A 13,670-nucleotide genomic window follows, 5' to 3' on the forward strand; every position below is an offset into this window, starting at 1 on the left:
TATGTTCTATTAAGTATATACATCGATAAGTATGGAGAGAGATCCTTGAAAATGAAGGTATGAGGGGGCTAGGCACATAGCTCAGTTTGTAGAATACTTGCCTAGCAGGCACAAGGCCCTGGGTTCAATCTCCAGCACCATCAAAACAAACAAAATTGAAGGTATAAAGTCAATCCATCTGTTTATATATATGGATAACAAAGATAAAGGAACATAAAGAACAAAAACATGAAAAATTTATAGAATACATTGAAAAATTACAAATTATTTTCTGTTTTGAACTTGGCTAATATATGTCTCTGTCCCAAAACCAAAATTATATTTAAAAAAGAAAAATAAACAAAAATGGCTAGTTAATTCACTCATTTATTTATCTAAAAAATTTAATGCTTGAACTACAATGATGGGGAGTGGATTCCAAACTCACCATGGAATTTGTGGTCTAGTTGTGGGATAGCTATTAGTCAAGTAACATACAATATGCATAACTGCAAATTGCAAGAAATAAAATATCAGGTACACATTACTAAGAAAGCATTTAATCTCTAGAAATAGATATCAGACTCACTGGGGAAGAAAGGTCAGACAGAATTTCCTTAAAAAATGCCACTTCGGAATTAGGTTCTATAGCTCTCCTAATGGAACTACTTCAATCAAAGAGGGAAGAGAAAGAACAAGGACAATGAAAGGAAGGACAAAGGAGACATATCCAAGGCTGCTGAAAGTAAATTAGCATTTTTCTTTATAGAAGACAACTTCCTTAACAACAAATACACAGGTGATACAGACTATGCTAAATACCAGTCATGACATTGACAATAATCAGATATACTAAAGGAATAAAAGGATACTTTATTTAAATACTAACATTTACAAGCCCCCTCCAAAAAAAAAACACACAATTATCTTCCTTCTAAACATATGTGTTCACATAAATATAGTACTCCCACCACAAAAGTTCTAATAAACTAGTGTAGTGCATTCCGCTATTGTCATGTATGTAAAAAACAAATTTAAAAAAGTTCTAATAAAGACATAGGTTAATGTAAAAATCATATTACAAGGAAGGGAAAATACTATGAACTTATAGCAAAGATTAACTCTCAATTTTTAGACCTCATAAGTGTCAAAAGAGATTTGCAGGTCACCAGCCAAACCAAAAATAAAATCTCATTTTAACTCTTAGACAATAAGCAACTGCTTATTGCTTAAAAAACTGCTAACAACGTGTTATTTATGTCCCTTAATTTTTCCCATCAAGTATCAGGAATAGACAGTTCAGATGTCCAAATGCAAGATGAAGAAAAACTGAATAAGAACCCAAATAAATTCAGTACTCAAGTCTGACATTATTATATTAACATAACCATGAGCAACTTACAGATTTACAAGACACACTAAATATGGAAAGAATTCTGCTTTTTGAGTACCACAGAATAGCCTAGGTATTCTGACCAACATTTCCTCCTAGAAATAGAATAGTTGTTTGTAAGGTATCAGAAACCTTCTGAGGCAGCTAAGACTTAAGGTGCGGAAGGAACTCATTGAATAGAGGGAGCTTCCCATTTTGTGCAGTTGTCCCTGTCAGGTCTTTCCACCTATTTATTGGCACAGGACAATAGGCTGAGAAGCTAGGAAAGAACCAGGGGGTAAAGAAGTCAGCAAGCATTGGCAATTTCATAGGGGTACGGGTACAAAAGTTGGTAGTTAAGTGTTGCCATGATACCCATGACATCTTGAGGGGTCAAGGTCCCACAATGAAGGAATGCAGAGAGAAACAAATCTGACACTGTGTACAAATTTTCCTTGAGGCATTTGTCAATGTTCAAACCACACAGATAAAGAGGCTAAAAAAGCCAGCAGAAAGCAATTAAAAGAAAGAAGCTTTTTAAACTCTCATGAGGCTGAAAAGAAAAAAGCTAGAGAAACCCTAGAAACACCCAGTCTTTCAAATGGTATCACTGGATGGCTACCATTCAAAGCAAACTAGAGACAAGTTTTTTTTGTTGTTGTTTTTTTTTTTGTTTGTTTTGTTTTGTTTTGTGTGTGTGTGTGTGTGTATTTTACTTTTTTAGAGACAAGTTTAATAAGGCCGAAAGCCCCATCTGAAGTCAGCTCAGTCCTTGACTACTGAAGTGATCTACTCTCTCTGCCTGCCTGAAAATGGGCAATCCTCTCTGCAGAATATCATTAAAGATACATAATCTATCATTGTAATTTATAATTGTATCTAAAATTATTGATAAAATGCTACTACATCAAAAGTTGCCAAATAATAATAACAGTAAACTACTGCTTGGCATAACAGACACAAAAACAAAAGAAAAAAAGATGATGGAAATAGGCCTGCAGGTGGTCCAGACTCTGGAGTCTTCAGACAGACTTTAAAGTGATTTGATTAATATGTTCATGAAAGATGGTCATGTAGAGATGGGGGGGTTAAATATATCTTTATTATTTCAGAATACTACATTGAGCAATGCTATAGAAAATGAGACTGGAGTATCTACAGATACAAACACAGTTAAGGCTCTCAGTACATGTGCTATTTACATACAATCAAATAAAAATTAAAGAACTAAATAGTAGTATAATTGGAATTAAGAAACAAGAATTGAAAGCAGGTTGGACAGAGTTGAAATAGAGAATTAGTGAACTAAAACACAGGCAAATAATGGAAGAATTCTGGATAGGGCAAAGAGGAGGGAGGGGAAAGGAGGGGGAATAGGGGCAGGAAAGATGGTGGGATGAGATGGACATCATTATCCTAGGTATCCTAGGTATGAAGACATGAATGGTGTGACTCTACTCTGTGTACAACAGAGAAGTGAAAAACTGTGCTCCATTTGTGTACTATGAATCAAAATGCATTCTGCTGTCTTTTATAACAAATTAGAATAAATAAATTTTAAAAAACACAGGGGGCTGGGGATATAGATAAGTTGGAAAAATGCTTGCCTCGAATGCACAAGGCCATGGGCTCAATTCTCAGCACCACAAAAATAAAAATAAAAATAAATGAAACACAGGCAAGCAAAACTTATCCAGATGGAACAAGAAGAGAAAAAAATTACAGAAAAAAAACATGAGACATATAGGACAGGACAGAAAGTATAATACTGATTTAATTGGGAATCATAGAGTAAAGGAGGAAAAAATAGAAGAGAAGCAATATTTTATGAAATGTCAAGATTTTTTTCAAAAGTGATGAGAGTCTTATCACTGACTCCAAGAGGTGCCAGAAACCCCAAAAAGAGCAAATACAAAGAAATATATAGGTACATCGTCATAAAGCTTAAGCTAAAACCCAAAGACAAAGTCTTACAATTGCACAGTCAAGTCACATACATTCCAAGAAGCAGCAACAAGCCTAACAGCTATTTTCTCAACAAAAAAATTTCCCTCCTCCAGCTCTCCCCCCACCCCCACAAGATTAAACTCAGGGCTCTGAACATCTTGGGACATATTGGCAATTGCTCTACCCTGAGCTGCATCCCCAGCCTCACACAAAACTTTTTGGGGAGTTTCTGGAGATTGAACCCAGGGACGCTCTAACACTGAGTTATATCCCCAGCCCTCTTTGAGACAGGGTCTCACTAAGTTGCCCAGGCTGGCCTTCAAACTTGTGATCCTCCTGCCTCAGCCTCTTGAGTAGCTGGGATTACAGGTGTGCACCACCATACTTAGCTCACACAAGAATTTTTTAAGAGAAAGATCTTCCCAAAGTGCACTGATGTTAAAAGCTATTACTTATCAAAGCAGGGTGGGGGGAGGAAGGAAGGGAGAAAGTCCTCCATATTAAGATATTTTTATACTGCTAGACTTCTCAGAAACTTATCTGACCTCAAAACCTCTTAACAAGCAACAATCTCAGAAACCAGCCATTCACAAATACACAATGGGAAATCATGTGATATTTAATTCTATGAATTATCATTTAAATAAATGTATATTTCTTAATTCCCAAATTAGGTATAAATTTCAGGAAAAAAAAGAGTAAAATATAGGGAAACTCAAGCATACTAAAAAATAAAACGCTATTTCATTACTTTCAAAGTACAAGTGTGCTATCTGTAACTAAACAAGCTTTAACTTTTTTTTTTTTTAAAGAGAGAGTGAGAGAGAGAGAAAGAGAGAATTTTAATATTTATTTTTTAGTATTTGGCAGACACAACATCTTTGTTTGTATGTGGTGCTGAGGATCGAACCCAGGCCGCACGCATGCCAGGCGAGTACACTACCGCTTGAGCCACATCCCCAGCCCCAAGCTTTAACGTTTTTAAGATCCAAGTAAGTCTAAAGAGTTAAAATAGAAAATGTTTGTTCTTTCCACCTATGAGAGAAGGAAGGAAATTCTAAATCCTAATAAAGAAATAGAGATAGGAATTGTTTTTCACAATTTCTCATGTCTTTACCATTAAATGCAAGTGACTTCAATATAAGAATTCTTTCAAATATCTGATTTCACTACCTTTGTGCAGAAGCAGTAAAGCACCATGGTTAAGACCATCAACTGTGGAGCCACACTGCCTGATTCATATCCTTATTTCACTGAGATATACGAACTCAGGCAAGTTTTAACCTCCCAAGGATCAAACGAGTTAAAATACCTAGTATGTTCAGAGTTTATGAAAGGTATATTATAAGTGTTTACCATTTTGTCATTGTCATATTATTGTCACACACACACACACACACACACACCCAAAACCCAAATTCATAGGGGAAAAAAAAAGTTTGCTACTTTGTTGAACAATTTCAACAAATGGCTACACCTAAAATGAGACCTATTTAGGAAGGTCCTTAAGATGACTTCCACTGCCAGTAAAGATACAGCAATTGTCCTTAGAGGGAATTTTAGGGCAATGGAAAGTCAAATCCTTTCATCCACTTTCTATCATATAAAGTATACCATTCTTAGTTTCTAACAGAAGTTCAGAACCAAGAGCGTTACAATTTAGGCATGGCACACACCAACAGAGCAGACACAAAAAGCTCAAATTCAAGATCCATAAAACTCAACTAATGCTCCTTCAAAGAAAAAAAAGTTCAGATTACTCTTCAATTGTAACAGTTTATTTTTTTTCAGTTAAAATAGTTTACTGCTTTACAATAAAAACTACACCATATCTACCAACAGAATATCATCAAGATTAAATAAAGCACAGTATATGAGAATATTTTCAAGTTTTATATATATATATGTGTGTGTGTGTGTGTATTAAATATATCAATATACTTGAGAAAATTATACTGATAGATTCCTCCAATTTCAAACAGTTGCCTTCTCTAAAACTAGTTTCTGAACACTTCAAATCAAAAGCCAGAATAACAAGACAGAAGTCAGATTAAAGTTGCCATTCACCAAATCATTTGCTGTTTAAAATGTACTCTAAAAATGTCTACATAACAGATAACTTCATAAATTGAGTTATCTGTTATGTAGACATTTTTAGAAAAAAGTTATGTTTAGAAAAGAAGTTATCTGAGACCAGACATTTAAAGGAACGAGATTCTAAAATTATCCTACCTGAGGCCAGAAAAACATCTTTACCGGTGTTAGATCAAACAATGCCACCCAATCCCCAAATGTCTGTGATCCTAACTTGAATATAGAAAATGCTGATGCAAAAACAAGTTGGCCCAGAAAATCAGAGGTCAAGTACCTATGGACACATTTCAACTTCAGCTGAGGGTTAGAGTGTTTATCTGGCTCACCCTCAAACTGAAAGCTGGGTTCTAGCATCAATCAGGGACACTGCCATGCAGCAGCCACCAATAGGTAACACAGGCCAGATAAGACCACAAGTCACTTGGCATCTTCCACTGAGGCAGATCCTTCTGAATGCCTAACTGCCAACTCTTGACAAGAGGATGGACTGGCAGTCAAGAGAATTACATTCTTCTAGGTACACCTTCCTTTTGAAATTCTTGACCCACCTGACTAGAGAAATCAAATTAAGGGATATGTGAAGAATTTTTGAAATATATAAGTAGAAAACTTTGTGAGTATGTTTCACAGATCCCGTCCTTCTATTTGTTTAGTAACGTATTATTAATTACTTGTTTTGTTCAAAAAACCATCTCTGGGCATGTGAGGTGACGGTCCACGGGATATCACCAGCACTTTTCTTCAAGATGTGCAGAGATCTTAAGCCTTACTAGGCCGATTCTCCATCTGCATGTAGAATTAGAGTTAGATCCGCTCCTCCCAAAGATAAGCTAAAGACAGAACTGGTTACGGAAAAGAAGACATCTGCTACAGAAAAATTTAGGCTAGTGATACAAGGGATGTCAATTTAACACCTAAATCAGGGCTCCAGAACTAGTGGCTATTAAAAGTCAAATTCATGGAGGTCAGTAAGCCAGACTTCTGTGTTTACATTTGAATTCCTGGGCGGTGAAAGTGCTGGGTCTCTACACATTCATCTTCTAATAAGCCTTAACGTGCTGGGATTCTTCTGCAAGGTCCCTCCTCCCCACTCCCTCTCTTTTTCAGAACTTCCAGTCTAAAGAGAGACAGAGAGAGAGAGAGACCCTCTGGCTAGTCCTACAACTTCTCCCCGCGCCTGGCGGGGATTCCGAGTCCACAACTTCTCCGCCTCCGGTGACTTCGCCCACTTCTCCTGAGCTAATCACTTTTAGTGACCTCCTCAGGTCTACTCTACGTCCCGGCAGCAAACGACCGAACGGTCCCCGGCCGCCGGCCCGGGACGACTCCGCGCGTCCGGAGCAGTCCACCCGCGGGCCGGCCCCCGAGAGCCCCGGAGTCCAGCCCTGGCCCCGGGCCGCGGCCCCAAGACCTCGGCAGCCTCGACCCCCCAATCTCGGCGCAGCGCCGGGCTCCCGCGTCCCCTGCGCCCGACCCGGACCGCCACACGCCTGGCCGCCACCCCGAGCTCGTTCCCCGGACCCTGGCCTCTTCCGGGGCCGCGGCGGGCAGCGCTCTGGGCGGCTGGACTGAGATTCCGAAGGCCGCGCGTCCCCCTCACAGGCCCCGCCTGGGCCTCTCGCCTTAACTACCCTTTATTGCACCCCTGGCTCAGCCATAGATACGCCCTCGAGCGGGACAGCACCAGCCCAGGGCCTGGCACTTACTCGGGAAGGTAGGTGGAGGAGAAGGAGCTCCACTTGTGTAGCGCGTAGGGCAGAAGCCGGCACTCGGGCGCCGCAGCAACAGCCCCACCAGCCGCCATCTTGTCAGCACCGTAGCGGCCGCCACCGACCGCCGACCGCGCCGGGAGGCGGGGCGGGGGCGGGGCCTGCTCTTAAAGGGGCCGCGTCCCGCATTGCCTCCTCCGACACCCGAGGCCGGGGCGCGCAGGTCAGCGGTCTCATCCTAGGGTTTACCCACACTCCCCGCGCCTTGATGGCTGATCGAAGCTGGTCCTGGGGTGTGAGCCCTTGCGGGGATTTTCGGTTAGAGGAGTGACGCAAAGGACTTTTTATGAAAAGAAAGAAATGGTAGTCATGAACCAGTAAGGTAAAAGGAGAAAACCGGTTTGGAAAAGGGACGCCCTCGCGACTTTGAAAACCACCTCTTTAGCCAGTTTGTAAATCCCTTAAGGAAACAGCACTGAAGAGAATTGGAATGCAATCACTTATGTCTTATGTCTTTTTCCTTCTGGAGTTGTCCTGCGGGGCGTGGGGGCAGGGGGTGAGTCTTTGTCACCGTGTACCCAGGTCAGATGGAGACAGGTAAAGGAAATGCTAATCTACCCTCCTAATCCGTTTTCAGTCTGTGATGCCCTTCACTATAAACATTTCTTGTGAGCCCTCTCCTACTAATCTTGTGTCTTGGTTTGCTCAGGAATAAATAACGTTAACCCACAGACTAGGAAAATCTGGAGTTGGGATGCTGTGTCATCATTTTCCCAGTTGGTAAATCTGTCTATTTTAATTCAGAAAGAATGTTAAACCCAAAAGTTCAGAGACCAAAAAGTTCAAGAAAGAGACCTTGTCCTCTTAAAGGGAATCACAGCCCTTGTTCTGTGAAAACCATAAGGACACCATCCCAAGTTCTTAGCACAAAAGGAACACTTGGTCTAAATATTTGGCAACTTTAAATAATGCTCCTATCAAGTACCTGTTTATCAGGATTAGGCATATTTATTCTTTGGCTTAGCTACTACAGTTACCAAAGTCTGTGTTACTAATTGTCTAAGAGGTTGGACTCCTGAAAACCTGGATAGTATATATCATCATCTTCACCTGACGGATGCAGAAACTCAAAGAGTTTTTCCATGAATATCCAGGTGAGTCAATAATTGTATTTTTTCTGTTATTATCATTAACCTGTCCAAACTCCTCCAGTCCTGTCTTGACTTCCTTTTCCATAGGGAGAAAATTTTAATAGAGGCCTCCGTTAGGATGCCACATCAAAAATGCCAAGTAGAAAGAAAGGTCATATGTATAATAACCTTTTATTTTTTTCCCAAGTTGCTGAGCCAGGCCTCAAATTTGCAATCCTCCTGTCTAGGCCTCCCAAGTAGCTGGGTTTACAAGCATGCATCACTGCACCCAGTCACATATATTAACTTTTGATAGGCATGTGTTCTGTATGTTGCACCATGTTGGTTCATTAATCCTTAAGGGATTACTGTAGCCCAGTGACTTTGATTAGGGAACTGCCTGAGAGACAGTGGAAGAGGGCCAGAGGAGTTTGGTGCCAGAGATGATCTGTGATTATCTCTGGGAAAAAGAAATATGTAAAGTGAATGAGATTAAGATGTAGACTCTCTCCAATTAATTTGGGGCCCAAATTTTGCCAGTGCCACCTCTTACCTTAACATTAGGAAGTAAACTTATTATTTTTCATGATACAGAGTTATGGTTCCTGAGCAATCTTTTTTAAAATCTATAAAATCTTTAAGTCTCTTCTTTCTCCTTAGCGCTCTTGTCAAGCAACACTAAACCAGCATGCTGTATTGTTGCCTGTATGTTCTATGAAATCTCTCCCTCCAGTCCTGGAATATTTCCCACCATTTTTCTAGCTAATTCCTACTCATTAATCAGATTATTTCTTCTGAAAAATCTATCCTTACTAGGCTTGGTGACACACTCCTGTAATCCCAGTGACTAGAGAGGCTGAGACAGGAGGATCACGAGTTCAAGGCCAGCCTCAGCAACTTAATGAGATCTTGTCTCAAAATAAAAAATAAAAAGGGCTGGAGATGTGGCTAAGTGATGAAGCACCCCTGGGTTGGATCCCAGGCCTCCATATAAAAATATATATTCCTGGGCTGGGGATGTGGCTCAAGCGGTAGCGCGCTCGTCTGGCATGCGTGCGGCCCGGGTTCGATCCTCAGCACCACGTACAAACAAAGATGTTGTGTCTGCCAAAAAATAAAAAATAAAATATTAAAAAATTCTCTCTCTCTCTCACTCTCTCTCACTCTTTCTTAAAAAAAAAAAAAATATATATATATATATATATATATATTCCTCATCACCTATTTTGAGATTAGGTACATTACCATACCATCCTGAGTTCTGCTTCCTTAGCTTAACAAACATGCTTAATTTCTTCTTTAGTTTCCATTCTCCATAAAAGATAACTCTCGTGGGTATCCTGTTCACAGCTGTATCTTATATCACTATGCAGGTAGGTAGATACTAAATAAATATTTGTTGAAGAATGAATGAATGTGCTAAAAGAAAACATGAATTAGAGACTTGTGTATCGCCAAGGGAAAAGAATGCCAAAACTTCTCAGGCTGCAGATATGTATCCCTGTGGTATGACTGCCAGGCATAGTATAAAGACCCAAGCTAGCATGTCTTTCCTAGCACAAATTTCATAAATGGTAAAATAATTTAAAACATTCCTATGTCAACCTGAATCCAGAGAGAGGTATTGATACTGAGCTCAAATTTGTATAATCGTAAAGATAAAGTTGAAGACTCAAAAATTGCAAACTCTGTAGAAAGCTGCTAGTAGCTATACCTTGAGATCTCCTAGAGGTACATCTTTCTTCTGTGTTTGCAGCATGACTATAGGTGGTGCAGTGTATGGTAATGACACATAGGGAAGGCCTGGGAATCGACAGAAGCTATACAGTCTCCCTAGTTCCCTTTCACTTCAAAGATGGGGACATATTGATATTCTCACAGAGAACATGAGGATCATCAATGGACCTCATTTTTTTAAGGGATCAACAGAGGTTATGGTGATTCAACGGCTCCAGTAACCCAGATATCTTATCAGCTCCCACAGACCTTCTTAGTAGGCTTCTCATATTAAATACTTCCCAGTGAGAGTAACTGTGTTTGCGTTTTTGCTGTCCACCTTCTTTTGCTGCAAGAAAGACTAATTGGGAACCTGTGATATGCTAGACCCTGTCCTGGATGCTAGGAAGATAGGGGTAAACAGTCGAGTTCCTTCATGGAGCTTAAGTTCTCGTGGTGCAACATATAATTAATAAACAAACAACATAATTTTATTTTTCATTTTTTAATGCTAAAAAGGAGGATAAACCAGAGTAATTTTTTTTTAGAGAGAATTTTTTAATTTTTTTTTTTTTTTTTTTTTTTTTTTTTAGTTTTCAGAGGACACAACATCTTTGTCTGTATGTGGTGCTGAGGATCTAACCCGAGCCGCACGCATGCCAGGTGAGCGCACTACCGCTTGAGCCACATCCCCAGCCCAACTAGGGTAATTTTGATCAGATGGTAAAGGAAAGCTTCTCTAGGATGGTAATATATGAGCTAACACCTGTACAATGAAAAAGAGCTGGTTGTATGATTTAAAAATTTCAGGCAGAGACTGGGACACTGACTGATATAGTAACTTATCCAATAGCTGTTCAGGGATAGAGCCAGAATCTCTTTGGTTAAAAAGCCCATTCTGTTTGTTCATATCACTTTTCTTCTCAAATGAGATGATATATGGGAAGAGATTTTACAAACTATAAAGTACTACTTGGCTGTAAGACATTTTCAGATAATAATAATAATAATAATAATGGCCACTAGAATTAAAAAGCAAAACAAACACAGCTGAATTTTTTATTTTCAGGCAAAGGAATATACAGTTGGCTGAGGGCAAAGAGTGTTTTTTCATTGTTAAGAAAAGTATCTCATAACTGTTATGCTTCTTAGTCAATTCATATACTGCCATGACAAAATACCTGAGACCGGGTAATTTATAAGGAACAGAAATTTATTTCTCACAGCTCTGGAAACTCACAGTTCTAGAGGGTGGCAGTTCAAGATCAGTATGCCAGCAGGTTCAATGTCTGGTGCTGATCCAGTCTCTCTGCTTCCAAGCTGGCACCTTGTTGCTACATCCTCTGGAGAGGAGGAGTGCTTGTCCTCACATGATGGAAGAGATGGAAAAGAGAAGCCTAGCTAGTACCCTCCAGCCCTTTTATAACAGTGCTCATCCCATTCATGAGGGAAGAGCCCTGATAGCCTAATTATCTCCTAAGATCACCAATTCTTAATACTATTGCATTGGGGAGAAAAAACAAATAATAATATGCTGGAATAAATCCAGAGCTGTGTACATGAATGGGTAAAATTGGACCCATAATTCATTAGTCAGGAAAGAAAAATTTTCAGACCTAAGGATCTTGCTGTAACTCACCAGGATCACTCAAAGTTCATGGCTTCTTTAACAGCTTTCGGTGGTTAGGACAGATGAAGTACAACACAGTATTCAATGTGCAATGGTCAGAGCAAACTCTGCTTTAAACGAAAAAAAAAATGGCCCTTGACAATAGTATTATTCAGTAGATGAAGCAACTAGTACCCATATGTTAGCTGTCTTGCCTAAGTCATTTATACACTGAGTTGTTTGTAGATCTGAGTCTGGAACCCAGGTCCTTAATTCTCCTTTTTTTTTTTTTTTCCTAATGCACCTGATGGGAAATTTGGAGGTCTGTATCTGCATTATTCCTCTTTGAATCCTCTAAGGCTAACACATAGTAGATACTCAAGAAGTCTTTCCTGAATTGAATCTCTTAGTATCTCCCGAATTGCTTCTCACTTATTTTTAATTTTTTTTTAAACAAATAAGGGGAGTTTGATTAGGGATCATCTGTAAATCCGAAGACTAGGCAGAATTAAAGGCATGCGGCTGTTGATCCAATTTTTTGGTCAGTAAATGATGAAAATCACAAGGGAGATTGAAAGAGTAAATTTGTTCCATTATAATTCCCACTGAGCATTTTTTACATACCAAGAACTTATACATATTAACTATCTCAACCCTCACAACAGCCTCACAAGTAAACCAAGTCTCTAGGAGGTTTGGATTCACTGAGTTCATGTGTACCCTCTCTTTTATAAAATTCTCAGTTGTATGCATTCCTAACATCACTCAGGATTCAAGGTTCAGAAAGCCAAGAAAGGAATCTGATATATTCCTAAAACTAACAGTTCTGCCTCAATCTTATTTCTGTACTCTCCCCATTCCTATACTGACTCATCAAACTTTGTTATTGTTGTCTGAAATCATTTCTTTAAGAATAACATTACCAAAAAAGGGCAAATGAAATACAAAGAATACCAATGTTTTCATTGAGGAGTAATGAGATATGCCTTGTATTATCTAGGACCCAGGAATTTCAGCCCTGCACCAGTGGAGTCTTTGCCCAAGTCACAGGTGAAAATCAGCTAGCTCCAGGTATGAAGCTAAGGTTTGTCTTCTCCCAGGAGGTGGCAGCAGCAGCAGGCTCAGCCTGCTGGAGAATCAGACAGAACTCATCTGTTTTTCTGTTGGCATCCAAACCTAAAAATGCCTGGTTCCAGAGACCATTTTATCCCTTCTTCGGTTTGCTGAGCTTGGTTGGAGACAGGGCATAGGGAAGGAGCTGGCACAGATTCCTCTCTATAAGTACCTATTTTTTTTGGTAAATATTTTGATCTGGGCTGTGACCTTGAAGCATGTGTGAAGGAGGGTCAGGAAGTCTCTGGTCAGAGAAAAAGAGCTTCAGAGAGAAACAAACAGTAATTGAAACACTTACATCCGTACTAGTGTACATCCAGAGGACACCAGCTTATTGTTTGGTGCCACATACAAAAAAATATAGACTCTGACCTCTTCCCAGCTACCAGCCAGCTGACCTTGTCATTGAATCTGTCGGAGCTGCAATATCCTTGTCCACCTACGGGTTTCTGATGAGAATATTAGCATAGGAAATATGCTGGTTAAAAAAAAGAGAATTAAGGACCTGGGTTCCAGACTCAGATCTCCCAGTGTGGATCAGGAGATCCTAAAGCACCTGCTAATTCTTTTCTTTCCTTCTTCTTCTTTTTTTTTTTTTTTTTTTTTTTTTTTTGGTATCAGTATTGAACCTAGGGGGCACTTAACCATTGAGCAACATCCCCACTCCCTTTTTATATTTTATTTAGAGACAGGGTCTCACTGAGGTGCTTAGGCCTTGCTAAATTACTGAGACTGCCTCCTGCCCCAGCCTCCCCGGTTGCTGGGATTACAGGCATGCAGCAGCACCTGCTAATTCTTAATTTATAAGTTACTGCACCTTTATTTTCTGGATTAAGTGGGGCTGGGTCTTCACCCTTTCAGTATTTTTAAAATCTCAGACACAACAAACCTTTGCTGGTTCCAAGTTAATTCCAGTTGAGCACAAACCCTAGTTTGGCAGATTCTGCCAGCTGCATAGGAGGTGGGCAGAAATCCCAGGAAACGTCTGGACACCACACAGC

General features: G+C 39.8%; 1 protein-coding gene and 1 long non-coding RNA gene across 4 annotated transcripts in view; one reads left to right on the forward strand and one right to left on the reverse strand.

Annotated features, from left to right (window-relative positions):
- Mkln1 (muskelin 1) overlaps positions 1-13,670 on the reverse strand; it is a 327,297-nt gene that overhangs the window by 157,952 nt on the left and 155,675 nt on the right. Inside the window, exon 1 of one of the 3 annotated variants that reach the window (XM_046455052.2) lies at positions 7,099-7,251. The exons of the other annotated variants lie outside the window; for them this stretch is intronic. Within the exon in view, the coding sequence (XP_046311008.1) occupies positions 7,099-7,196 (98 nt within the window). The 5' untranslated portion in view covers positions 7,197-7,251. Of the gene's footprint in view, positions 1-7,098; positions 7,252-13,670 lie in introns of those variants that run through there. 3 annotated transcript variants of the gene reach the window in all.
- LOC124099825 (uncharacterized) lies at positions 7,284-13,265 on the forward strand. The gene is made up of 3 exons (XR_006854110.2): positions 7,284-8,255; positions 10,541-10,610; positions 12,557-13,265. It is a non-coding gene; the product is annotated as an uncharacterized LOC124099825 (long non-coding RNA).

The sequence above is a fragment of the Marmota monax genome, unplaced genomic scaffold (genome assembly GCF_021218885.2).
Source record: "Marmota monax isolate L192 unplaced genomic scaffold, Marmota_monax_Labrador192_F-V1.1 WCK01_AAM20220418_F8-fsc00131, whole genome shotgun sequence".
NCBI lineage: Eukaryota > Metazoa > Chordata > Mammalia > Rodentia > Sciuridae > Marmota > Marmota monax.